The 27,914-nt window shown below is 42.3% G+C and overlaps 1 protein-coding gene across 1 annotated transcript in view; it reads left to right on the forward strand.

Moving 5' to 3' along the window:
• Positions 1 to 27,914, forward strand: part of CLASP1 (cytoplasmic linker associated protein 1) — a 184,801-nt gene that overhangs the window by 147,551 nt on the left and 9,336 nt on the right. Inside the window, exons 33-39 of the mRNA XM_063341540.1 lie at positions 2,833 to 2,976; positions 4,262 to 4,368; positions 9,392 to 9,508; positions 13,172 to 13,322; positions 14,373 to 14,619; positions 15,591 to 15,784; positions 17,489 to 17,617. Coding sequence (XP_063197610.1) covers positions 2,833 to 2,976; positions 4,262 to 4,368; positions 9,392 to 9,508; positions 13,172 to 13,322; positions 14,373 to 14,619; positions 15,591 to 15,784; positions 17,489 to 17,617 — 1,089 coding nt within the window. The remainder of the gene's footprint in view (positions 1 to 2,832; positions 2,977 to 4,261; positions 4,369 to 9,391; positions 9,509 to 13,171; positions 13,323 to 14,372; positions 14,620 to 15,590; positions 15,785 to 17,488; positions 17,618 to 27,914) is intronic.

The following is a 27,914-nucleotide window of genomic DNA, read 5'->3' on the forward strand; positions in this document are numbered from 1 at the left end:
ACATAAGATTGTAAGCTTTGAGCAACTGTTCAGCAATTCATTCAAAGCCCAATGACCTATTTGCAGGCAACAGCAAAGCTACTGAAGGGCACCGGGTGCACAGAATAGTGGCAGGCACTCCTAAAAACAAGCTGTGTTTTGTGCAAAGAAGGAGGGCGGACGCAGGCCTATTTTCATTAAAGCCAAAATAAAAAAATGGAACAAAATTGAAGTGACTTCTGGGAGCTGAAATTTCCCTCAGATACTCCTGTAGCACGTCATCTGGGCTGTCACTGTTTGTGTGTCGGGGTTAAACTGTACCAATTAGAGAACTCTCTGCTTCAAAGTGAAGCCACAGAATCACAAAGTCCCTGGAGGAGCTCTGGTGAAGATTTCGCTCAGATCTGCGAGATGCATCTTAGACCTCGCTGGCATACAGGAAAGGTACCTCCAGAATGTCACATCGTAAAGTGTGTGCACTCGGGGGCGTTTGGCTCTATTTACCTGTGAGGTCTCCAAGGATGGACCTTATTTTTCTAACCCATCAACGAGAGGTATGTGAGACAAAGGGATCTGAAATCCTTTCCCGTCTCACTGTACCCTGGGCAGCTCCTGACTTACCAGTTGGTATCTCCAGATACTCAAGTCGCTGAGCAATCTCTCAACCTGGGAACCTTGTTGATCAATTTTCCTGTTTGTTTTATCCCAATGAATATGAGATCTGCTTGTTCTGACGCAGAAGATCTGCATGTCCACTTCCTAACCATCCGGGATACGCATGCCATTCACGAGCGGGAGTGAACTTTGGCATGGCTTGTAACTTTGTATTCAGCTCAATGTGCTGATTGTTTTTTACGAGATCTCTTGTTTGCAGTAATATTTTTATTACAGAAAATACTATGCTGGTGAAAACTTAAAAGTTCTTGGATCAAAATGGACAGAAATACACATCCTTGTTGGATACCAGGCAGGCTTCATGGCAGAGTTGCCCAAAACGTCAGGTCAGAGGAGGGTAGAGTATGGAGTTAAGAAAGCCACAGGGACAGTTATCTCCCTGCTTCTTTCATCCTTAGATCTTTAGTGTGAAGTGAATAACGACATACTGTGTTTCTGTTGAAGTCAGTGAGAGTTTTGTCAGGAAGTAGCATGATCCATCTGGAATGAGGAGTCTGAAGACCTGTTGCTCGCTGCAGTTGTTGGAAGGCTGTTGAGTGTTGTGTGCCTCAGTTTCTCTGTTGGCCGTATCCAAAGGATATTACTTACCCAACTTTCATGGATGGAAAATATTTTTATGTACAAAGCTGTGTTACTGCAAATTGGGGCTGAGGAGCAGAAGGAACAGCATAGCTTGAGTTGTGATTTGAACAATGCCACTGAAACAATGAGGTACTTTGATTCCCCTCCACTATGAAAGGGGTTTTGTGTACCCAAGTTCATCTGCTAAAGGATTCCACTTCACAGGGAACTGCAGAGACACTTAATTATTGCAACTTTACAAACACATTACTAAAAACTCCTTCTTTGAATTGATGAAAACAATGAATGTACAGTTATTACCACAACAGCAAGTTATGCTTTTACCCTCTTTACAGTTCTTTTTCATTTTTAGGAAGTTTTAGAAAGTTCCCCAGAGAGTCAGACACAAGCGTCTGCTCTTCCTAAATCTGTAGGTGTTCCAAAATAAGAGCGTGTGCGGCTTTGCTACTTACTTTGTGAGCCTAAGACACTGCTTTGTATCCAGACATGTGTTTGGGAGACTGGTGTGTCAATGGGTACACCCCCTTTTGAGAAGGTGGTGCTGCAGACCATCAAAGATCCTTCATCATTGCTTCAATTTCATTGTTCTTTTAATCAGGTTTTGTTTTTTTTTATTGGTGTATATTTTCAAGGCAAAGGTGGGGGGGGGAAACAAAACCAGAACTGGTGCAATCCACATGGGTTTTATGCTGCTGGTGAAGTCCAGTTAGGAACATGTGATGTTAATTACTCTTGCAGATCTGCTCTCTGATTTATTCTGCTTCCATTCCCATTTAATTCCATTGTTGTTGTTCAGGTTACGCAGAGCTGTGTATCTGCTAATGGAGTTAGTGGAGATCCTGTTCTGGCAGCTAGTCTTCCAGGCAGATAGGGCAAACCCTGATCAGTGAAATTAATGGTAAAATTCTCGATTGTTTCAGTGGTACCCTGGTTTCACTTATTAAGCTAGGGAATTTGGTGGAGTTTAGCCTGTCCATGGATGAGGGAAAGGTGGTTCTCACCATTCCAGTAGATCTTCCCCTTGAGATGGAGTCTTCTGTTGCTGAAACAGCCTCAATGGTGAGACTTGCAAGGAGAGGTGTGAAAACAGAAACAGGGATTGTTGGTTTGCTGAAACAAACTTATTCAGATCCTTAGGAGCAGGAAAGGTTGGATGGGAGAGGGCTAGTCCCACTTGAACTTAAAACAGAAAGCATGGGAATGACAAATTGCAGTCCTAGATTCTTCATACTTACCTGAGCTTCTGGTTTTGTTTGTTTCCTGTAAATTTTTGCAGTAACTTCTTAAACTGAAAGATGGGCTGGACAGAATGATGGTAAGATTTTCTCACTAGCTATGAATAGCTCTACACTCCACACCTGAGAAGTTAATGATACAAATACAAAAGTGTATTGTAAGCTCTAAGAACTACAACGTTAAGTATACCAGTTAGTAATTCCTTATGACACATCAGAAGGAATATGTCAAAAATCTGTCTAGTATGGGAGTCGTCTTTTTGAATGAGACACACATTGTTTACCATAAGGATTGTTACCAACAGAATGCATACCGTTTTCAAAGAATAAAAACTGATGGTCTTTCCTTTCTTCTTTTCAGGCAGCACAAATAGTCCTGATTTCTCTCTTTGAATTGAACACTCCTGAGTTTACCATGTTACTTGGTGCCTTGCCAAAAACATTCCAGGATGGTGCTACCAAGCTCCTGCATAACCACCTCAAGAACTCCAGTAACACCAGTGTGGTGAGAAGCCCTTGTCCTTGCAAACAGTAGAGCCCCAAAGACAGCAGCTCATTGATAAGCTATTGCAGATGTTGAGTAGTATGAATTATCTGTAACTGTTGTCTTGAAGCAATATGGCAACAGAGGCTTCTGTTTGATGCTGGTTTTATAGGGACCGTTAAAACAAAAAAAACCTCAGTTATTTTTAAATTTAATACAGTCATAACCAGTACAGATTATAAAAAGAAAAAAAATAATTACTGAGAAGCACATGAAAGTTGGTGGGGTTTGTGCTTTTAAGTTGGTGATGCTTTTGAAAATCCTGCCAGTATAACAACCTTTTGGCTAAAACGCAGATCCTGATACCACAGACTTTCTGGGCTTACCACTGCTGTTGAAATCAGTTTAATAACAGATATATTGTGTATTAAGATGCTCGCAGGAGCTTTGATGTGACCTACAAGGTCTCCTCAGTCTGCACCTATTACCTTATGTATTGGTTTTACGGGAAGCTCTTGCATATTTTTATTTCTCTGAAGGAATATGTTAGTAGAGGATTTAGGTGTGCTTCCAAACTTCTTTCCCCCCCAGAGCAGCAAGGATTAGGGTATTTTTTTGCCTTTTTTATGTGGAAAACTTGTGAAGCTTGATGGACTTTGAACCCTCCTATCTTTGCACTTCTGCTCCTTTGGACAAGCAGACCTTTGTGTAAGCTGGAACTGCAGCGTTAGGCTTACAGGCGAACGGTCTGGATTCTCCAGTACTTCTGACTTGGTGTGAAGAGAGACAGAATTAGGAGCAATTTCTCCCCATTTTGCTGTGGTATAAATGATTGTGCAGGCCAGGGGAAAAATGATAAGTTAGACTGCTTACTTATGCTTGTAACAAGCACAATCAGAATGCTTTAGACAATGAGGAAAATAGCTGCATAATTAAATTGCCAGGGTAAAGGTTTGCATACTTTGGAGCCTGGCAAATCATGTCTGAGAAGCTGGGTAGCCTGGTGGATTGACAAACCATTTCTCTGGCAATATTTGCAGGCTGTATGTGTTGTATAGCTAAAACTGCAGGTATTTGGATTGTGGAAAAGTACACGTGTGCTTTCTCTGTCTTCAGAGCAGTACCTTCAAGAACATATTAATGACTACATGAACCATGGCTGCTGATTTTTAGGTGAAGAGCCAGAACCAAAACTGCATGAAGCTTGTCTAGTGCAAACAAAGGCAATATTTGGACCTGTTGTTGTGTACTCCTGCCTGTGTATTGCAACACGTTGCTAATCCCTGTCTTCCTGCTTCTGTGCCAGGGTTCCCCCAGCAATACCCTTGGTCGGACTCCTTCCCGGCACTCCAGCAGCAGAACCAGCCCCTTAACTTCACCTACCAACTGTTCCCATGGTGGACTGTCTCCAAGGTAATGTGGCAGGCTAATTAAACCACTTGGAAAATATTAAAGGATTTCAATACTGAGTGTGCATTTGCAGAATATGACTCACTCTGAAAGCAAAATAAAGACCAAAAGTTTATAGATTGCTCCAAAGAAACAGGGTTTGAACATGATAATACATGGTTGGTGATTAACTTCATTGTTCCAGTCCATGTTATATGTGTAATCTTAATGTCTTTTCTTATAATATTCATTTTCTTTCATAACTAGGCCTTCTCCAGAATCACATTTGTGGGTTCAATAAAGGTAATATTAAACGTCAGCATTAGAAATGAGGTCTTGTTGAGGTTGCAAATATCACAAAGTATATGATGACTTTCAGGTCGAGGTTTTCAGACTGTGTGTATTTTCTAGGTGTGCCCTTGTGATCAGTAATTCATCTGACTGTAGCACAGTGCTTGTGCTGCTGAGAGAAGTTCTGAACCTCCTGTTCCCCTTTTACACTTTGTGAGGATGCAGAACAAGCAGAGGTGGTGACTCTTTCAACGCTGAATACCTCTCAAATAGCTCTCCTGGCTGCCCACCAGCAGAATAACGGCCTGATCCTTTCGGCAGCGGGTCTATTGCAGCCAGAAGCTGAAGCTGCAGTTGCAACCCTAGAATATGTTGGTCCGCTCCAAAAGCTTTTATTGAGCAAACATGGACCCTTGGATATTGGGAATGTACATATTTCACACCATAAAAACTTAAAGCAGAGGATGTAGGAATTTAAGCAGTATGCTCTGGGACCATAGAAACATTGGAGGAAAGTATTAGGTTGTATTAGGAAAATATTAGACCTGGTCAAGCTTTGATTCGTGCTGGAAACGCTTAAAAGCTGCTGCACTTGTCTGCCTGCCCTCTCCATGGGAGGTCACTCCCCTTTGTCCTTGGAAGAGACGGAAGGAAACATGTTGGGTGATGACTGCCGTTCGTTGTCCAGTGTAGTAATTTACATGGAAATCTGTTGATCAGCCCTGTTGTGACTTGCTAAACCCTGTCTGGAGGAATGCTTAGACATGTGAGTTCTCATGCATCAGGAAAAACACAGGCTTTTAGCCTTTAATGAGTAATTATTCTAATTCCAGCAGCATAGGAGGAGCGCATGGTGTTTCCTGAGAAAGTTTTGGATATCTAAACACATCTTTGTGACCCCTAAATCCACTGTAATCCAAAACTAGACTGAGAGGTTGCAAGGCAAGGTCGAGTGCCTAGTGTGAGGTTTTTTTCAACAAAGGTTTCATTAAGAAATTAAGTGGTAGAGTTTCAGGGGAACGGTTCCAAGTATGTTGCTTCCTTTTTGACTAGTTCGAGCATTGCTGCCCTGCTGATTTGTCACAGGAAATTATAAACTGAGATATGGCTCCCTGTGGTTACGTTGTGGCTTTGCTGGCCACGTTTGCATGTGGCGCTTATTTTTTTGAATCCATGACCTTTTATCATGCTTTTTGGGTTTTGCCATTGGGACATAACTGTGTTTTGCCACTTTGCTTGCTGCTTTTCGGTTTGTCTTTGCATTCTTCTCACCTTTTGATGTCAGAATGCACATATCAAAATATTGATCGAAGCATTCAGCGTACGCTTAATACTTTGTTGCTGCTGTTTTCTGGTATTTTGGGTTTAGGAACTGGAGGTTTTTTCCTGTATGGTATCTTCTCAAGGAATAGTTAGAGAGGGCATTTAATTCCAGAGCATTCTGCCATTAAGTTGTGAAGACCAAAACTGCCACTGATGCAGTGGGACAGGGATTTCCTTTAGAAAACAATCATTCCTGCAATTTTCTATGGAGTTCTTGGAGGTGTTGATCCAAAAACTTCGGTGTCTTTTTAAGAAGTGTGTCCTGTTTCCTCACTGGATTTAGCTATTCGAGAGTGATGTGTAAAAGTTACTATTCAATGACAGGTGAAGGTGGAAGCTGCTGTAAAAGCCCTTTAAAATACTCAGGGGAGAAGTTCTACTCTTTTTTTTCGTGAGTGACCTCTGAGCAGTAACAGTAGCTGCAGATTTTTACCGTTAGTAGAAAAGGTGGTGGCAAGTACTGCGAATCAGTGGCAGTAGTTTCTGATGCTGTGCTGGACTGCCTCCTCCTTGAAAATGTCCTGTGCAGCACAGTTTGAGCATGGTCCTGACTTGCAGAACACGGGAGAACTTAGCTATGTTTCTGAAGAGTACATGTGGTCATCCTTCTCTCAGGAAAAAAAAGCTTTGGAAGATGTGCAGGGTACACTGCAGTATTGCAGTTCTTGGCATAGATGCGTCTGTGTCATGTTTCCATTACAAATGCTTGTCGTTTGCCATTCATCAGTGGTGTAAAATGTCACTTTTCTCTCTACAGACTTAAAAAATGAGCACACCTGAGTCATTCTGATAGCAGTGTAAAAGGATAAAGATTCTCACAGTTTCTCTGTGTAGCCCTTCTCTGAAACTAGGCTTGGCTTTACATTTATATGGGACCCATTGCCAAAGAGTTGTACCGAGGTTGAGTACACCTAATGCTTCCTGGGCGCTCCGTGTGCGGGCCCTGCTTACCTTGTCTGTGCCTGTGTCTCGTACAGGCAGCCTGAGTGCAGTCAGTCCAAGGGTTATCTCCAGTTCTTAATGCCAGCTTTTATTTTGAAGATTATACTTTCCTTTGAATTTTGTCTTGATGCACAGATTGGAGGGGTCCATAGACTCGTTTATGTCTTTGGGGCTGGGAAATGTGTAGAAAGGATAGCTGGGTTCCTGTAGGAGTATACAAATGTTGATAAGCGTAGCTGCTCTCACATATTACTAATGGTTTGTGGACAATATCCTCAGAATTAATCAGGAAGACTTTCTAAAGTATGTATGTATGCCATTGCCCTTGGGTCACATTACTTCTCCCATATTATTGCCATCACAGCTGAATTCCGGGTGACTGTTTTTTAAATTATTTTTGTGTGTGTACTTGTGTATACGTGTATTTGAGGTCTCTGGATAGATTTTTGAATGTTTTGAACTGGACTTTGCAAACAGCTAATTTGCCTATCCAGATGATAATGTCTCCTTAACTATCCCTTGCTGTTAGTGTCTTCAGAGGGGTAGAGGGCAGAATCTTTCCTTCCACTTTCATTTGCTCCATCCAGTTCTGCTTCATGATCACTAGAACGCATCCACTGCATCTGTGGGTTACTTCTGCATTTGTACCTGCCTTTTTTTTGTCTTGACAGTTTTAGTTTTTGGGGAGAGGAGTTATGGAGGAAATGGCTGTTTTTTGAAGAAAAGTAGGGGAAGGCACTTGGGAAGACTGAAAATAATAGGAAAAACCCCAGACTTCTGACTGAGAGGAAAGACCGTTTCCTGGGCAATGCTCAGATGAGTGGCTTGAGTTTGTGTTGGACAGAGAAAACTTTCTGACACTTAGTAAATGGTGTAGCATGACAAAAAGGAAGATACTAAGTTGTGAAGTCCTCCAGTGAAGAATACCGTTCTGAACGGCAAAGGAACTTCTGTCAACTCAGACGTTATGTTCAGGTTGTGAATTTTAACCTAGAGTTCTGTTGAAATATTTGAAGGAGTATCAAACGAATAGGTTTGCCCTACTGTTTCTGCCTTTATTAGTAGCTTAGAAGTCTGTGTGTAGTTCCAATTATGAAAAAACCCCACGAAATTTAGTCTTTCAAAGATCCCTAGAGGAAATGCATAAAAATAAAAGGCTAACAATTTTATTTGGCTATATAAGTTTATGTACTTGTTTTTTCACTGACAATAGAAAATGCCATTAAAAATAAAATTTGACAGTTCCATTATTAAGCTGAGCAAGGCAGGGCAGGGAAAAAGAATTAAAATAAGCCACCCACTGTATGCAATAAGGACAAGCCTGCATTTGGTGGCCTCTTGGCAGGTAGGTGAGACCTGAGCTGTGAGACTTACCAGCAGCCCGGTTGTCTGGTGTATTTCTGTCATAGTTGCATGTAATAGCGATGGGTTTTGATTGCTGGTTAACGAGTGAATTTCTTGACACCACTCTTCAGAGGGGTTTTTAACTGGCTTTGCTGCTGTTTCCACGGGAGCAATTCTTGACTTGTTTGCCGCATCTGATCTTGCAATATCTTTCACTTGCATATACGCAAATGTGACTTAACTTAAACTTAATAGAAACAAATTGGTGTCCTGAATACTCCACCAGCTCGAGCATCTATGTAACCATTTAGAAGATAATTTTGAAAAATCCATGTACCATAAAGGGAACTGGACAAAAGCAAAGGTTAGACAAATTGTCACAGAGATGGGATGCCTTGACCCAAAGGCACAGGATCAAACAGCGACCAGAAGGGGCTTGTGGAAGCTTGATGAGAGATCTGAATCAACTTAGAGGCTGGTTTCATCCAGTCGTTCCAGGTTTGTCTGCTGAGACCTGGGCCATGTCCCCAGTTTACGTGATGCATTTACACGCTAGGTTGGCTTTCACTTGCTACGTATTTGGGATTAGTTTGAATCTGGTGAAATACGATCAGATTGTAAGCCCTGCAAAGGTTTGCTGATTGTGTAGGGCCTGATTGCAGGCTCTTATAGAGGCACCAGGAGCCAAACTTGAGAAGCTACCTCTGGGTGTCTGATTAAAAAAAAAAATCAACTCCAACTTTCCTTTCTTCCAGGGAAATCCTGTTGCTTGCAAATACCTGCTTAGAGTTTGAATACAGATGCGTGGTCAGGGATTGTTCACTTAGAGCATTTTAAGAGTCGTTTATAGAGGCTGTATCCATTTGTAAAATTTACTGGTTAGTACAAGCAGGGACTATTTTCCTGTGAACCATATCATTATGTTAGGAATAAAAGTGGAAATGAATAATAAAGGCCAAACTAATGACTTATGGGACTCAATGGAGTATTCTTGTTTAATTTCGTTTCTATTAATTTTTTTCTCTCTCTCTCCAAGGCAGCATGACAGCACTAAACCACTCAGATTATAGTTTCTTTATTTTTTTTTTTCTCCTCCCTCTCCTTTCTCTGTTTTTTCTCTCTTTCGTTTCTTCTCTGATCACGGCAGTCGGTTCTGGGGTTGGAGTGCAGATGGGCTGTCGAAGCACCCCCCTCCCCTTTCTCAGCCTAACTCCATCCCCACTGCTCCTTCCCACAAGACTTTCAGACGCTCTTACTCTCCCAGGTAACAAGCTACCTGTTAAAACCAACTTGTCTGAGGTGTCACAGTATTATTTACCTTTCACACCGTGGGATTCGTTCAAATGTGGGAAACGATTTGCAGAGGCTTTGGTTGGAAAAGAGATGACGATAGCTTTCAGAGAACGGTGGCAGGCAGCCGCCCCTTCATTGCTTGGGGAAGATGCGGCATGCAAGCGGGGAGAAGAAAAACAGAAGTGGATTTTTCCAGAATCTTCCTCCCTGCCAAGTTCCTGAAATGGGTGTACGTTTCACAGTTGGTTTCCAACGCAGAACGCAGTTGCTGAGCACTTTCTGCAGGCACTGGTTGCGTTACGATAGCATGGGTGAGGTCTTTCAGCTTGGCTACACTGTGCCAGCGGCACACGAGTACGTTCAAAGAGGTGAATGCAGCTCAGTACTGATTTCACATCTGCGGTAGCGAATATCCATAGGACAACGAGGGTGACGCTTGCGTGTACGATTTTACCAACTGCCTGCACAGTGTGATAGTGGAACATCTTGGAAATTCGTAGTATTGAAATTAAAATTGTCCTTACCCACAAGATTCAGAGGTTATTGATCACTAATGCTGACATCTCTTCTTCCTCCAGTGCCCTCACGTTTTGTTCCAGTCTGCATACAGATCTTTAATCAATATACTGGACAAAAGCTGTATACTGGTTTTAATCAAAAAACCCCCTTCTGGATACAAATTTAATTTGTCAGATCCCTATGCTAAATCCCTTGGATGTTTTTTTAAGTTTATACCGTGACAACAGCCTTTCTGTAGATGTCGTTCCTCCTGACTTAAATATACCTATTACCCAAAGAAGGACTATATATAGGCTTTCTTTCAAGCAAGAAATTCCTAATGAAAAACCGTTGAAAGAAAAGCAAACAAATTATTCTTTGAGGGCTTAAAATCTGGGAATCTGTGATGTCTGAGAGAGAAAATTGAATCCCGTGGTCTGTACCTCTGTGAGTACCTGCAGAATTAAAACTTTAAATCAATGTTTTGACTCTTCTAGGACACTTAGATATCTGTGGAAGAGATCTGGGTTGATTTTTGGAGTTAAAGTTGAGAATTTTTTCCTCCTTTCATTGGCTGACACCAAGGCTTGGAATCATTTGACTTACATTCCAGCCCAGAGCCTGAAAGTGCAAGGAAGTGGGCTACTGTGTACTGCTTGAGGATGCTAAACTGTTGATTACTTACACGTAGTTTGGATAGGAAACTGAATAGTAGTTTATGGAAGTAAAGCGTATTTCATGTCAGACTGGAAAACTGCCAAATTGTACGTTGACAAACCTGTAGAGAGCTGCATTGTTTTAGTGCAGCAGAAGATGGAAAATAATGTTGTGACATCCCTGATGAATACTGCTCATCTCTACTCACTTCTTATTCATCCTGTGACTTTCCTCTAGTTTTCTCCGTGGGTCATTTTTATTATTTTTTTTTTTCCCTGAAAGGTGGGTGTAGTTCCATTTTATTTTTTTTTTATTCCCCCCATCGTGTTGTCTGTGAAGTGTTCCAGCACACATACTGTCAATAGATGTGTGTGTACACATGTTGAGTTTTTTGTCCATGTAGAGCACAGCCATAATGTGACCTCCTATGCAGGCTTATTCTTGACACATGAAATCACTGGATTCTTGAGATTTTTATTAAAATGTGGTTTTGTGCTTTGAAGAATGCATCAGATTTAGAAATTGCCTTAGTCTTTTAGCATTGCAGAGTCTGCGCTTTGATCTCATCTTTGATAGCAGTGTAGGGCAAAATTCACCCCTGAGGAAAGATGCGATGATTGTAGCAGAAGATTTAGTGTCAGTATATCTGTGATTATTTCTCTTTTTGTGTGACCTTTGGTAAGTCGTGTCATCTCTTGGTGTGGGTACACGGGTACAGTCACATGTACGCCTTCCTGAATAGCGGTTTCAGTGCTTACTTAAACATTGCATGAAAAGCCCCTTAAGATCTATGAATTAAATGTGCTTGAGCTCAAAATTAATATTTTTGAGATCATATGAAAGAAAGATTGTCCTATCCTGGCCTGATACATATGAAGAATCTAAGAACTGCCTTTACTTTTGTCTGGAAAGCCATCACAGTGCATTAGTGTTATTCATCTGTTTAAAAGCCCTGAATACTTTGACTTCTGTAGGTTTATAAACAGCTTTTGTTTTGGGGTCTTGGTCTGTTCTTTAAGTGGTTTCTCTTTCTTCCTGGCCAGATGGACACTGTTTAAAGTTGGGGAGTTGTTCTTTGGTTTCTTTGCCAGAATACACGGTGCTGATGCTTGTGTGTGCGTTGCTTGGGAGCCAGGGATTATGGCTATTTTCAGTGTGTTAATCCCAAAGGAATCGGGCAGCACCAATCTTATCCTCTGTCTGAAGTTCCTGAGTTTCTTCTAGAAAAAAAAAAGTAGTGTTTCTAGATATTTAACATCCTGCTTCTAGTTCTATTGAAAATAATGCTGTGCACCCAGGATTCGGAAGGGGTTTTATGGTGGTGGTGGTTTCCCCCCCCACACCTCCCAGGGAATCTTTCTTTTGTGGAAAAGGAAGAGTTCTTTGTTCAGTCGCCCTCATCTAAGCCCATCCTGTCACCCTTCCCTTACTGTTAAGAAATAGTAACTCACCCATGTAGGGAGCCACTTCTTGCCGTTTATTGACAAACAACTTGATGTAAATGTCTTGCATTCTTTTGGTTTATTTGCTTCTGGCTCTACTAAGGCCCCAGACTCCCCCAGAGAAATAGTTCTCAGTTACTAGGTCTGTTCATTAAATCTCTCTTGGAAAACTGATTGTCACGCAAACTCAACTTCTCCTAGGTAGAGCATAGCCCTGCCAATAATGCCTTTTCATTTTCTCTAAGCTTGTAGGAGCTTCTCTTCCTAGCCACACCTTTTCCTATCAGCTGCCCTTGCATGCCAGGTATTTTTTCATGGAACTTAATTTTGGATAACTCTCCAAGGGATCCCCAAACTTGCATGGCTTTATGCTGCTGAGGAACTGCTGAGAACAGACAGGCTGCAAGAAAGCATCAGATTTGAGCGAGAGAATTCCCAAACTTAAGCTCAATACTGACATGCATCTTTTATCAAGGCATCGTGCAAGTGGTTTTGGTTTTATTATTCTATAAATGAAAATGGGACATGTTAGACTAAGGCTTATGTCAAGATACATTTTTCTTTACATTATATCTGTCACATTTGAATCCATTGATAGAATTTATTTGATATATTATGGAACTTAAATGTCATTGGTTTCATTTCCACCAGCCATCACAACCTTTTTAGTTCTCATAGTGATTGGTTTTATTTATTTTCCTTTCTGAATAACACCTTTACCATGCTGGGGATAGGTCTTTTGGTTTACAGAAGCTAGCACACTCACTCCTATGGAATATAACAAACAGTGGACCTGATTTACGCTCACTTACAGCGATGTAATGCCACTGACTTCAGTGGAGCTTCTGCTAGATTTAGCCATGTTTGAGGGGAGACTCAGACCTGAAGTCTGCTTTGATTCCATCCATGTTTTGTTACAAGGCACTGTTAGAAAGGGTCCACCAAATCATCTGTCTCCAACTTGGCATTGTTTTTGTTAACAGTCAAAAGCGACTTCCAATTTCATATGTAACATTTCATATACGTTTGGTCTTTAGTATGCTGGATTATGACACGGAGAACCTAAATTCTGATGAAATCTACAGCTCTCTTCGTGGAGTCACAGAAGCGATTGAAAAATTTAGTTTCCGTAGTCAAGAGGACCTGAATGAGCCAATCAAACGTGATGGAAAGAAAGACTGTGACATTGTAAGTATTCCATTGATTAACGTCCCCAGATAAGTGAAATTTTAAAACGTTGTGTTCAAACCTGGCTTTGGATTGTTAGTGTACAAAACCCAGTTATTCCTGCTGTATTCTTGCAAATGTCTTCAGCTTACTGGTTGCTGACTTCTTATAACTAAGCTATGGGGTCCCACTAATGTAGTCCCTTGCTCCCTTTGAACTCTAGTTGCCTGTGAAAAGTGTTCATTGGGTTTCTGAGGGAGTCTCAGGCGTGAAGGAAACGGTGCTAGTGTTCCTCAGGGTCAGTATGGCCCAGTCATGGCTTTTTCATGGAGTGTGTGTAGTCAGGTCTCTAATGGGAAATGTTAGTTCCTAAAATTCATAGGTGGTTTCTCTCACAGGCTCATTACTTCCTGTATAGGACGGACCCATAATCACTTTGAGGGCACAACTCATGTGGTACCTTATGCCATATGAATAGTTACAGAATTGTCTACCATGTGAGGTGCCATTTGTTTTAAATACGTGGATTGCAAAATTTACAGGAATCTTAGACTACGATCCTTATGAGTACCTTCCAACTTGAGATATTCTATGACAGTTTTGCTTCCCATCTGGACAAGCAAGTTTAGGTTAGTAGATTAAGTTAGCCTTCAAAGCTAAAAATTCTTGGTCCAAGATTTTTCTTCGTTCATTTCACGTTAGCTTGTTAAGCATCACCCAGTCCCCTCTATCGGTGGGTTGTGAAGTTTAATGAGAAGGATGTTGCTTTTGCTTCCTTTCCCTTTCTTAGCAAACTGGTCCTGTTCCCGAGCTTACGATCTTCGCCAGCTTGTGCAGTTTTAGCAATGTTAACTTAGATTTTGAAACGTTAGCATAGCTTTTCGCCCTATGGTCATGAGGTATTTTTGGAACAGTTGTGGTTATGTAAAAGAAGAGTTGGTAGTAAGTTTTACTTAAGCATTATGTACGTGTAAACGGTTCCAAGCATCTTCATATTGGTGGATGAAGTCCAAAAAAGCTACTGCTTCCATAATTTGAGTAGTCTCATGTATTTTCTGTTTAATCCCCCAGGTGTCTCGAGATGGTGGCCTCGCTGTGCCTACCGGCGATGTCCGTGGAAGCAGTGACATTGTGGAAGGCGGAAGGATGGCTCTAGATAACAAAACCTCCCTACTTAACACCCAGCCTCCCCGCGCCTTTTCAGGGCCACGTGCTCGAGAATATAACCCTTATCCTTATGTCGACACAATTAACACTTACGACAAGACTGCCCTGAAGGAAGCAGTGTTCGATGATGACATGGATCAGCTTCGGGATGGTTTGTATCAGCATATGTCCTAAAACTGGAGGCAGCTTGCTCTGTTCCTGGAATATTTGTGTATGGGTAGTGCTCTCAGATATGGGCCTGCCCGTGCTTATGTGGTATATAGCTTTGTAGCTGAGTCGGGGCTTGGTATGAAAATACTCCGTGTTCTCATGTGCCAGTAGAACCTGATCTGTGGCTATTGAGAAACTGTTGTACTGCGGTTTTAATTTTTCTTCGTCTAGAGTTTCCCTCAAGCTAGTTCCTTAAGCATCTAAATGCGTCTGTAGGGACACTATTTTGGGGACCTTCCACCTAAACATGAGGAGGAACTTCTTTACTTTGAGGGTGGCAGAGCACTGGAACAGGCTGCCCAGAGAGGTGGTGGAGTCTCCAACTCTGGAGACATTCAAAACCCACCTGGACGCGTTCCTGTGCAGCCTGCTCTAGGTGACCCTGCTCTGGCAGGGGGGTTGGACTACATGATCTCCAGAGGTCCCTTCCAACCCTATGATTCTATGAGTCTACTCTTTGACTGAAACATCTCACTCAATAGCTTGTTGTTACTGTTTCCCTTCATTTAAGTGATGCTGCACCTTAGCTTTATTCTTGTGCAGTGCACTGATGAGTCACTGTACTTTGATCTAAAGGTCATACATGTGATCGTTGGTTTTGGGTGTGTGTGTCTGGGAAAAAACTGGCAGTTCTCATCTTGTAGCAGTAATTGGAACTGGATGAAATTCAGTCGGCATCTCTTCCTGGTTCGCTAGAAGCCATGTGCAGATTCATGAGCTGTGTTATGAACTCAGGTGCAATTGTGGGTTAGTTGGATTCTCTTGCCTGCTTGACTGAGGCCACCTGGGATTTGATGTATTTTTTTAGGGGGGGCTTTGTTATGCGCACTTTGTTCTGTAGAGGGTTAGTAATCTTGGGATCTTTGATCTCTTTTCCCATTTCCCCAAATGATTTGCTGCCATTTGTCCTAGAAGTACCCATTGACCATTCAGATTTGGTGGCTGATCTTCTCAAAGAGCTCTCCAACCACAACGAGCGGGTGGAGGAGCGGAAAGGAGCTCTCCTGGAACTGCTAAAGATCACAAGGGAAGATAATCTCGGAGTTTGGGAGGAACATTTCAAAACCATTCTGCTCTTGCTGCTGGAAACGCTTGGAGACAAAGATGTGAGATGTGGATTTTTGTTGTAGTTCCGCTGTACATTGCTTCATCTAGGGTGATAGTTCCTCCATGCTAGTTTCAATGAAACCTGCTGCGTTTGTGCAGCACCTCATCAGTGATGCTGCACTGCTTGTTTTTTCTTTTGAAGGTTGGCGACTCTGCTTTTGTTTTTAGTGTGCTTAATGATGAATTTTAAGCTATTCTGAAGTGTTCCAGCTTTTTCCCCTTCCCTCTGGACTGTTAGTAATAAATAACCAGGAAGTTGAACTAGAATCAGAAGAGAAGTTATCTTCTGATCTTGTACAAAAACTACTGAGACTTCAAAAGTTGTTCTCTTCCAAATTAGGACGAAGTTACAAGCTCGCTCTAGATCATACCCATTCCCCAAAAAAAGGAGAATAAAGGAGAATAGATTAATTTTATTTTTTTTTTTTTGCTTTGTGTGGTTTAAAGATCCAGGCTATTAGATCTCATGGGATGGGTCTCTGTCTCTTGCAAAAATGTCATCAAGAACAAACTGCTTTTATAGGGGATCTTGTTTTGAAGCATTAAAAAAAAAAAGCTGCATTATTATCACAGCTTTATATTTGATAGCTGATCAAAGTGGTAATTTACAGGCTAGACTTTTACTTTTTCCACTTGGGGCTATTTGTTCAGCTTGCAGCACAATGATACTTGGTAAAGGCTGAGCACCCTGCTGCGCCCTCACGTCAGAGCCATGCTCCATCTGAATGTTACAATATTGAGGCTTCAGAGCGCTGAAGCACTCGCAGTTCTTTTTTGTTTCATCAGATTCAACATCCGTTGTATTTCTTATACTCCTTGTAAAGTATATGGCAGGCTCTCCAAAATTTTAGTTCAGAAGCAGTGTAGGTGGCTGACGCTTTCTCAGTCATTTGTAGTATAAGCATGAGCTGCTCTAGTCCTACGTGTTAGTCATAGCATCATCACACATGTATCGGAAGATGTGGTGCCTTTAGCTAAATACGTGTGAATTGTGATAGTGCATGACCTTTGCAGATGAATAGCAAAGGACCTGCTTTTAAAGGCTGACTATAGAGTAAAGTAAGTATTCCGCTGCTGAAATGACAGAATCTATTTGGAGTGGCTACAGGCCAAAAACTTAATATAGCAGTTATGAAATTGAAGCAGGTGTTATAAATCCCTTCTGCTAATGATCTTTTGATATAAAGGATTAACACATAGGTCAGTGTTGACTACAATGACTGACTGTTCTTGAAAGTAATTTCCATAGGAGTTACAGGAAGAGAGTCGACTTTACTGCATTAGAATATGAGAAACAGCTTTGTTGCATGGATGGAACACAGTTTGATATCCACAAAGCTAAGCAAAAGAGGAGGGGCAAAACAAATACAATCTGAGCTTCTTTGTAGATTCATGTAATGCAGACGTGCTGCTTTAGGTACAAATTTGTACTTCATTGCCAAAAGAGTATGGAATTTAACAAAGTGGAGTCATTCTGAGTCTTTCTTGTATCTGTGACAGCAGTCATTTTATGTGAATTTTTGTGCCAAAGCAAGCGAGGAGACCAATTCTGAATTGTAGTTATATTAATTACATCCTCACTCTGCTGGACCCGGTAGAGTGATATAGAATTTCTGGTGGCGTCCATAGGGAGCCATGAGAACTTGCTTCAAACTACAGTTTTGAGAAGTGACTTTTTCTAATGTGGATTTCTCTTGACACAGCATTCAATAAGAGCCCTGGCGCTGCGAGTCCTGAGAGAGATCTTACGGAACCAGCCGGCAAGGTTTAGGAACTACGCGGAGTTGACCATCATGAAAACACTGGAAGCACATAAAGATTCCCACAAAGAGGTGAGCGAGCCTTTCAGTGTTGCTGCTGGGAAAGCAATATGGAACTGCTGAACTGTGGGATTTGACAGGCAAACACATTTGACTCATCTTGACACTGGAACAAACTGATATAAATCCTGTTTTCATACTGGGAGACTTAATATGCTGAAGTGGGGAGGAAAAGTTGAGGCTGACAGAGCTGCTTAAGTGGATTTGGAGCTATCTGGGATTGTAGGCCACTCTTTAGCAACTTTCCAGGATTTCCTTGCTCATTCTGGGAGAGGTTGAGACCTTGTAGTAGAAAAGCACGTGTTAAATAATTTTTTTGGAGCACACTGAGGGCACTGTGCTCCCTCTGTCTGTATGGGTAAGGATAGGAAACATACTGGAGAACACAAAGCCCAGGTGCAAGCAGAATTGCTTGTGAAAACTGGATGGTGAAATCGGGCCATGCTGGAAAACTGGGAACTGGTGACTAACAGGAGAAAATAGACAAAGCCATGCTGCTGAAAAGAAGCTGGGGCAGAGGAAGAAGCAAAGGGAAGAGTGAATTGCATATTATTTTTTTTTTGGTGAGAGAACTCATACGTAAGACAGAAAGTATTCTTCTGGAGTAAAACAAAAATAAAGGGACACGACGATAACATTTGAAGTAGATGAATTCAAATTACGTTTAAAGTCAGTCTTTGCAGATTGACTTCCAAGCTGGATCTTTTAATTTACGTTGTGCATGTTGCAAGTTTGAACTAAAGCTTGGAAGGTGCCACATGAATTTCTCTATATGTCCATGATGACTTTGTAACCAAAGTCCTTGCTTTGAAATCTAAGACACTTATTCTTCTCTGCAACAGGCTTGTCCTGAACTAGCAATTTTAGGCATCTCTGTCTGGAGAGCTTTGGCCATGAAAAAGATCATTGTATAGATCAGACTGCTCCAGAGCATTGCGTAACTTGCACAAGGTTATGTTAGCTGTGTGTAGCAGAAACTGTACTGTTTAAAACCCAAAACAACAAAACAAAACAAAACAAAAATCGCCCTCAGGGAAAGAACCTAACAGGCTGGATTTCTCTAAAATGCAAAAGTAGAAAATGTTTAATCCTTTAGTGAATGGGACTGCCGTACTCTGCCTGCCTTCCTCTCCTTGATTTAGAGCCTTTGCACTCCTGTCATTTTCAGTTCAGAGTAATAAGAAGCAGTTGTAAATTGATTTCCTGATAAAGCAGTTAGACAAAACATTGTGTTCTGAAGGAGTGCCTTTTATTGGCAGGTTTTCCCAGTTGCATACTTTTCAGCTCACCTTGACTCGGTGTCCTTTATATTTTTTTTTTTCCTGAGAGTCCTCCAAAACTGACATTTCTAGCAGACCTTTCCAGATTGTCTCTGGCTTTGTTTTTAATGTCCCTCAGAACTCGCTGTCCTCATGGGACTGGTGGGTTTTATGGAAATCAAGCACAATGTTGAAAACATGACACTTCATGCCTCTGTATTCTCCACGCTGTGTTCTTCATGCTTGTGGTATGGAAAGGTTCTTCAGGATTTGCATGAGGTGCCTCCTGAGGAAAAGCGGAGAAGAATAAGTCTTTGCTACAGAGAAACCAAAGCTCGATCCAGCAAGGAAGAGATGTGAGTTCTGGCACTTCTTTATAGAAGAATAATTCAGAGCTGTATTGCTATCAGCAAGTAGCTGCTGTGCTGTACAGAGTGTGCCTTTGATTTACAATGCGTTTGCATAGCATCTTCATAATTAAAAAAACACATCTGCAACTGCTGCGTGAGACCTTTGGGTGACAGTTGTCACAGCAGGACACTGCAGGTATATTCCTATTTTGCTATTTGTTGCTAAACAGTTGTGTGTGCACTGCGGTATTAAGTGCTGGCACAGGTGCTGGATTTTTCATTCTATGTATGTTTTTTCTAATCCCTGTGTAAATGAGGCTCGCAGAACCACGATGCAGCCCATGAAAGGCATCATCTGGCTTTCAGTAGTTTGAGAATATCAGCACTCATGAAGTTAAGAAAAGTTTTCCAACCTGCACTTGGGTCTCTACATGTACTAGGCTAAAGATATGTCTGGGAATATGCTTTAGGTGTTTTTACCTGTAGCTGGGGCTTGCTGATTCAGTTAAGTCTGGGAAAAATTAACTGAGAGTCCATTTGGGTGTGACTCAGTTGGTCAAACTCATAGCTCCCAGCCAGAAGGTCACTAATTCCCATCCCAGGGTGGCTCTTCTGCTCGCTGTCACTGCTGACTTCGCAATGCTGCTCTCTCCAGGAGGGGTGGAGGAGCTGCCCTTTGCTTGATCCCACTGAACTGGGAGATTAAGTGAAGATTCACCAGTTTGTGATTGAAGGGCACTTTCAAAGAACAGCTGAAGGCGGGAAGGGAAGAGCTCAGTGGTCTGTTCTACAGTTTTCTTTTTCACTAAATCAGAGCAGTATTAAGGGCAGTGGTGTACTGTCCTTAGCCTGCGTAAAATAAAATTTTCCTCTCTACTGTAAAAACTACTTTGAGGAAAGCTGCTATATAATTTGGTTTGGAAAGTGTTAATCCTTGTGCCAGTGATGCCCTGATAGGATGTCACTCCAGGGTTTATTATGTTTCTGGGCTGCTTCTGCCCTGTAGTGGAAGACGGGAATGATCCTGGCTTTATAGTTTGACGTCCTTTGGCATGTAACAGGCTGCGTAAGTCAGCGGAAAAATGACAGTTTTGACCAAGCTGTATCTGTTTCGATCTTTCTTACCTGATATTCCCCTTCAGGGCTACTAATTGCCCAAGTTACTGCTCCTGTTTTCTGTTATGTCTGGTCCGTGGAGAATCGGTTTAAAGTGACCAAGCAAAGAGAAGAGAGTTTGAAGAGAGAACCCTTAATCTCAGGTACCGCCTCCAAGAAGTCATTCTACTAGGAGGCAGTTCTTTGGAAATCAAGAAGGTGGTTCATTTGTCTTCCTAAATTCCAATTATTGCTGCTGTTCAGCATGGCCAGGAGGGATCAACTAACAAGTTATAACTAACATATTCACCACCCAGCAAATACCATCCCCTCCTCCATTTGAGTGCTGATATCTAGTTAAAGATTGTCTGAAGCAAAAGGGCCTGTGGTTTTATTCCAGATCATGTAATTCAAAGCATCAAAACAATGTTAGTGTGGTTGGATATCTTGGGATGCTTGGATAATTGGCCGTGTCCAAGCTGAAGTCTTTAAACAGTTCAATCTTTGCCGTGGCTAGAACTCTTTTGCCTTCTGTTGCTGAAGGCGAGGTCTAGGATCAGCAGAGCAGCACAAGGTAAGAGCTCCACTTCTCTTCCCAGGGACACAGGAGAGAGAAACTTGGTGCATGGAGTTGGATGCCGAGTCGTGCCTTGTGAGTGCAAATACAGGAGATTGGCAAAGCCCAGACCTCAGTGGAAGTTCAAAATTAATGTTGCCCTAGGCTACAGACTAGAAGACTCTGGGTTGGGATCCATGTTTAGTTTGCATTTTTTAACTTCAGCCTGCTTTTATACTGTTTTTAGTATAACAGTCTATTCAGTGCTGTTGATTTAATGGGGTGATGTGAAGAGTCAAGCCTGCTTCAGTCATAACTGTAAATATTTATGAGGGTTGACATGTAAATGCCTTTCACTTACTTCTGGAGCATTAGAATGTAATTGAAGTTGTGGACGGTATTAAATCTTGTTGATTTTTATCACTCTTTGTTTAGAGTTGTTTGGAAGAGAACCATCTTTCTGTTGCCAATTAGTTAATATTAACTCATTTGTTCCAGTGTAGTTACTCACCCATAACTAAGGAGAGATGCTGCCTGCTGACCCAATACCATTGATATGACATTGCTTCAGATTCATGCCAGCAAAATGAGCATAAGTTCTTCTTATTGAGTATATTAAAACAGAAATAGTTCATTATCTTGGGAAATGGTTACAAACTGAAGATCGTAGGATAGCTAATTCCCTGCTTCTGTCTCTGCTCTGTTTTTCTCTGCAACTAAGCCTATAGACCCAGCTGATGCGTATTTTCTATGTGTAAGGAAAGGATATTGTGATATATCTTAGATGTCTAATTTTGGTCTTTTATTATTGAGAAGGTCCATAAGCATAATCTAAAAGAGGGTGAAAAAGAAGAAAATGCAGCTATCCATTAACTGTAGATAACTGTTACTCTCTTGCTGAGGTGCTTTTAGACTGGCCTCTGACACTTATAAGATGATTTGCAGCTGTCCTCTGGTGGTGGTGTGATCTATGTAGGTTTCTGCAAAATATAGCAGAAAAGCGCTAAATGATCACAGTCTTTAAGGTTAATTGATATATAGTCCATGCTGGAAGCTGCCAAGCGCCGCAGCTTGGCAGTTGTTGATGTTTCATAGTATACGTTTATGTGCTTTTTCTAATTCCCAACACTCTTCAGATACTGCACAGGAGAGGCAGTCTATTCTACTTCATCTCCTCTGAATCCCTTATAAAAATCACATTGTTTTTTCATCTGCTTAGCACTCCCCATTGCTGAGTCCACTTCCTGCTTTGAAACCAAGTTCTTAATTGTTTGTTCCTCTCTGGATCAGACTGTAAAGCCTTCAGGGATGGGAGTTTGCCTGGCTAGGTATTGGTAAGCCTCCATCCCCTCCAGCTTAGATCATGCAGGCTTTAAGTAACCACCTCTAGATGGCAAAAATTGGCTCAAAAACATAGCTGTGTGCCTTGTAAGCCTGAAAGCAAAACCTTGTTGTTCTGCTTAATGAACTTCTCCGGCAGTCCGTGTGTTTCACAATAGCGTACAAAGCCTCTAAGTTTTCAGCGGGGTTTTACCTACACTGCTTCATGCTCTATGAATTTCTGCAGAGACGGTGCAGCTAGCCATCGTGGCAGAGTAGTCCAGCTTAGTCCTACATACAGCTGGTATCCAGGTGTACAGGTGCTGCTCTGCTGAGATCCCAGCACGTTACACTGATGCCCTGCGTGGCCGTGAACCTGCCATGTTCTGCCTTTGGCGAGTCAGAACTTATGTTTTTATTTGCCAGTAGTTTGTGTCACTTCAAAGCAGAAAGGAAACCATCAGAACCCTTTAGAAAGCTGCTGCATGTTGACAAAGAGCAGATTACCACAGACAAGCTGCTTGCTGCAGCCACCAGGCAGCAAGCGACATCCACAGTACACTGAGAGGAATAGCTGAGCAGAAGAAATTATGTGGAAGAGCTGGAGTCTTGCTTCTGGCTGTCTTAAGTGAACAGGATCCCATGGCTGCAGTGCATTATGAACCAGGTAAACCAGTGGGAATTGTCATCCAAAGTTTGTCCAGCAAATTTTGTGGAATGTCGATGATGCCTGTTCCTAATAGTGCACATCAGCATACCCCCTCCCATTGAAATCAGAAAGCATTTCATGTGCATGTTCCTAGGGCCGCCACCTTTGGAGCTTACTCCTTTATAGCATTAAGAAGACCTTGTTAGAGGTGAAGAGCCTACCTGTGCGTTACACCTCTCTGGCTTCGTGCATGTGAGTATGGTTCCTTCCCTAAAGCAAGCTGGGTGGAAGTATAACTCTTTCTGACTTTTGGGACACTCCCTGGAAAGGTCGTAATGCACTGCAGATTTCTTTCAAGGAACCCGCCATCAAACACAGCTTATGTTGTGCCAGCAGAAGTCAGGCTCAATCTAGTCTCTAGCATGTAGAGGATTCTCTAGCATTTGGAAAGGAGAAAAACCTGCTCCTTTAAGGCAAAGCGCTATCTTTTAGATCTGCGTTCCTGGGCTACCTGCCCTGTGTTGAATGATATCGAACTATCCAGTTCAAGCCATGGTTTGCTGGGAGGTAAAATCGTGCTTGTGACATACCTTGTGTACAGCTTAGTGTCTGTGTTTTTAAAATGCTGGAGGCTCTCTTTAGTCTTGCACATCTTGCTTTACAGCCACCTTTTTGAACTTGCTGCATCCAGCTGCCATCATCATTTGACAGCTTTGCTAGTTTTCTTTCATATTCCTGAGATTGCTGAGGATAATTATATTACATTAGACAAGAAGTTTACTTCACTTGATACCCTACCTGACTGACTAGCAAGAAGCAAGCGTACAATGATGCTTCCCATCAATATTCTCCCTCCTTCCAGCTGCCCGAAACTTACAGCCTTCCCATGCTAGTGGTTCTGCCTCCCTTTCAATGTGTTTTGGCCTTTGGTTTTTCATTAGTAAACCTGTCTATTTTTTAATCCTCTTGTGACAATGAATTCCACAGTCTGAACACGTACTGAAGAGCACTCTTTTTCTCAAATTTAAAGGATGCATTTTGTAACCACTGCTTCTTGTGATGTCTGCTGTTAGTGTGAGCCTATTGGGGCCATTCCTCCCACTTCCCAGTGTGTATCTGTTCATCATCCCTCCAAAGGTGGCAGGAGCAACTGTTGCTTGATGCTGTTTGCTCCTTTCTTCCACTCCTTTCAAGGCTGTTTCACTCTGCTGGTCAGGCTAAAGCCCTGATTAAAAAAGATATTTGATTTTTTTTTTTTGATATTGTATGGTATGTATAACTTGCAAGACACAAGCGTTGTGCCTCACAGCAAAATATCTTTGCTAAACTCTGCTGTAATTGCGCGTTCTTGCTGCCAAGTGACCTGGCAGTTTGTATCTTTTGATAATGCACTTCCCTCTGCGGGAATGCTGCGGATTTCTCTGGCGTTGAGGTGAGCTCTCATTACTCTGGGAATGCTGTGCAAATATTCAGAGACGTACTTTCCCTCGTGGGACGCGGAGTCAGTCTGGGTGGCTGAACGCTTTATTCTGCCAAAGCCAGAAGGAAAGACCTTTTTGGACAGGGCTGGTACTTGCATTGCAGAATGGTGGCATTTGGCTTTCTGTGCCGGCAGGGATGAGTTTGTCCTTTTGGCTCGCTCTCAGCTGGTGTTGCCCTACCCTTTCCTACAGCCTGGCCCTTTCCAAGGGAGCTGGGAGCTAGTTACCTGCAGCGTGTAAGCACATGCTTGAATCCCATTGACGTCAGTGAGACTTCAGCATGTTATTAAAGTTAAACAGACACTTAAGGGATTTGCCGAAGTGTGGCTTAGATGCAGACGCTGTCTGCCAGATGTGCTCTCGGAAGACTTGGATGTCTCCCTGGTGTTGTCACATTTACAAGCTAATATCAGCAGGAAGCCTACTGGACATGTGTAATACGTCCCTCTGTATTCAGAGGGAAGGCGCTTCAGGGAGAAGTGATGTGAAATACCCAACCGCTGTGTAAATGCGGCCAGATCTTGCTAGAAATAGGCAGCTTTGCCGAAAGGAGGACTTGCGGGGGCATAAATAAATCCTGCACCTTTGCAGCTGACCTTATAATGTGCAAAATGTGTCTGACCTTTGTTGCTATTTGAACCCTCGTGTGTTTTGTGAAAAATTACAGCTATATTTTAACCCCTTGTGCTTGGAATTGGTTAATAGGCTTTTAAAAAAAGGCTTTGTCTCATGCACTTGCTTCGTACCTGTAACTTGATGTGCATGGTAAACTCTGCAAACAGGATGTGGAGCTGAAACCCAGATAGAATTACTCATTGAAATTTTTACCTACTCAGAACTGTCTGGAGTTGACAGTAGTGTATTTGGGATCAGAGTGTGACCATAGGTGCATACTAAAATATTACTGCTTTCTTATCAAGTAGGATAACAGGAAGATTTAAGGTTAAAAAAAAAAAAACAACACTTTTTTCAGTGGGTTGTGATATATATGCAAGCTTTTCTTTCTGAGGGTGACTGAAAACATTTACTAACAGTAATTGGAATTGTTGCAAAGCAAAATCCCAAATGGCCTGTGTCCAAATAGTTGGTGGGGTTTTTTTTTAGCTGAAGTGACTTGCTCATGAACATTGTTAAATTGATTACAAGATATCTGGGCTCTCTGTAAGTCCACTGCATTGTTTGTGGAAAGCTTGATGGTAGCAGTATTTCAGCACTGGGAAAGCCGACGTCAAAAGCGGTAGTGCCAAGAAGTGAATTCCTTCAAAGGAATCCTCCTGGGAACTCCTGACTTCACCCGCTCCAGCAATTCAATGCTGTGGTGCCAGAGCATGGCATTGGTTTCCCTTAAGTACCCGGGTGTTTTTCTTCCTTCCCAGCAAAATCACATAGTGCTTCCTTCTAAGCTAGCACTGGCTCATGTGGAAAAATACTAACTTTCATGCTTCTCGTGTGAAATTGAAGAGAAATTAGCAAAGAAGTAGCTGGAAGAGGGAAAACTTGCTGGAAGTGGGAAAGCAAGCATTCTATTCTGCTAGGTTACTCATTTACAGATCTTTCAGGATGAAATTTTTTGAATATTGACCACGTTGTGGATTGCCGTTCCTTTTGGAATATGTTTTAGTATTATAATTAAATGCTGAGAAAGGCCTGAAGTAGACAGAGCAGTTTGACAGCTTTTCTTCTGTAAACAGGGCACTGATGCAGCAGCAGTCAAGGTCTCGGGTCCGCTTCACCATCCTGCCTGGACCTTGTGTGAAGTATCTGGGATCACTTTCACTGTTGCCTTTAGAGGATGCCAAGAGCCAAGTGGATGAGTTTTGTTATTTCCTGGGTGTACAGGTGTCTTTTGGGCATTCCTGTTTGAGGGGGGTAGCTGTCAGTATGAGTGGAAGATTAATGACAGTGGTGTGGCTCTGATGCTAAGACTGTGGGTGAAGCAGGCTTTATAGGAAGAGGTCATCTCTTCTGGGCACTACTCACTCCTGCTACCTTAAAATCAATTAAAACTTTTTGGAAGTTGTTCTGTAGTCCAGGCGGGGAGACATTCTTGTCCTGAGATAAACTTCCAAATACTCCCAGTTCATGCATTGTCCACATAGTTACTTAAAAATAATGAAAGCTTGCCTTCTTTTGAGGCTTTGATAGAGCTATGTCTGTCCATGGGTTGCCTTAGTCAAATAGAAATCCCTGAATTTCATACCATGACAGTGTGTGGAAGAGGGGAATGAGGAGAATCCAGCAGCTATGGCTTCCCCCTAAGTGACGGGAAACCTGTGGTTTGCTTTATTTGCTTTTTTTGCAGAGTGCCTGGGACAGGTTTCCTAGTGCTGGTTGCAAAGTATTGACTTCAGACAACCCCAGGTAGTTTAACTGAGGATGAGTTAGAGAACTGGTGCTAGGCATTTGAGCTTCACTCACTATCAAGAAAGGGGAGGTGCCTTGAAAGGCTGCATTAACACTCCTGGGCTCAGAGTTAGGGACTGCCTGGGGCTGGCTGGGAGATCCTAAGCATGAGAATTCTTTAGTGCTTCTTTCTTCTTAGAGTTGAGGTGTTGGATTTAAGCCCGCCCAGTGGGGCGTCTCTGTCTACTCAGGATTTACCCTCTGTTAAAAGTAAGGCCTGAGAAGAAGGGAGTGAAAAAAGATGAGCAAAAGCATCCTCCATCTTTTGTACTGAAACAAGAACATGGGGAGCAAAGAGCGTGTGATTTGTGGCCAGGAAGGGGAAGCTTCCTTTTGTTGCCTGGCAATTAGCACAGACACTTGAAAAAAGGAAACCTGCCTTCCCATCCTGTTTTTTTTTTTATCCAATTACTGCAGAATGTAAAATGAATAAACTCTCATGGGAGGAGAGACCAGAATCGGGTCTTTCCTCTTTCAGCTACCTGGGGAAAGCTAGTTCTTCCCCAGTGGGTAAGAGTGTGAAAGTTGTGGATTTGGCTTCCCTCAGGCTGAGAATGGAATTTAATTTGGGATCTTCCTTGTCTTGTGTGACTGCTTTACAGTGTGGGCTGGTTGCAAAGGGTGGGTGCTACCACTGTTTCCTCTTTTCTTCCTCCCATGTTTTATAGTGATGCCTTAATGTGTTAGATGTGCTGAGGGCACAGCTACCTGGTCGGGGACACCCTGAAGCCTGTTTCTGTCTGTAGCCTGGTTCGATTACAGCATAGTTTAGCTGGAAAATAGCAGGACACACATGTATAGGCATGGGTTTCTCAGCTTGGGCACCCAAGCACTTGGCAGGTGAGATGTTTACTGAAAGCTGCAACAGTGTCATTTGTTATAATATTTAAGGAGAAAAAAATCTGTATTAAGTCTAAGCTGGTGGGTTTAGGCTCTCTGATGGTGGCTGGAGGGATGTTGCCTTCTTGCTGCTTCTAGGATGGGGGGTGCCTGTCCATCTTCGGTGACAGTTCGCTCTTTCAAACTAGCCACAACATTGACACCGTTACATTCAGCAGGGTGGACTTCGTGCCACTGGCTCCAACAAAGACGTCAGTGGAGGTGAAGGATGTGAATTCTCAGAGTCAATCGCCTCTCGATAGAGCCTCCTGTGGATCTGTTAATAAACATCCCCAAGCATTTCCTGGCAGTGATTC

Source organism: Chroicocephalus ridibundus, chromosome 7 (assembly GCF_963924245.1).
Source record: "Chroicocephalus ridibundus chromosome 7, bChrRid1.1, whole genome shotgun sequence".
Classification (NCBI taxonomy): domain Eukaryota; kingdom Metazoa; phylum Chordata; class Aves; order Charadriiformes; family Laridae; genus Chroicocephalus; species Chroicocephalus ridibundus.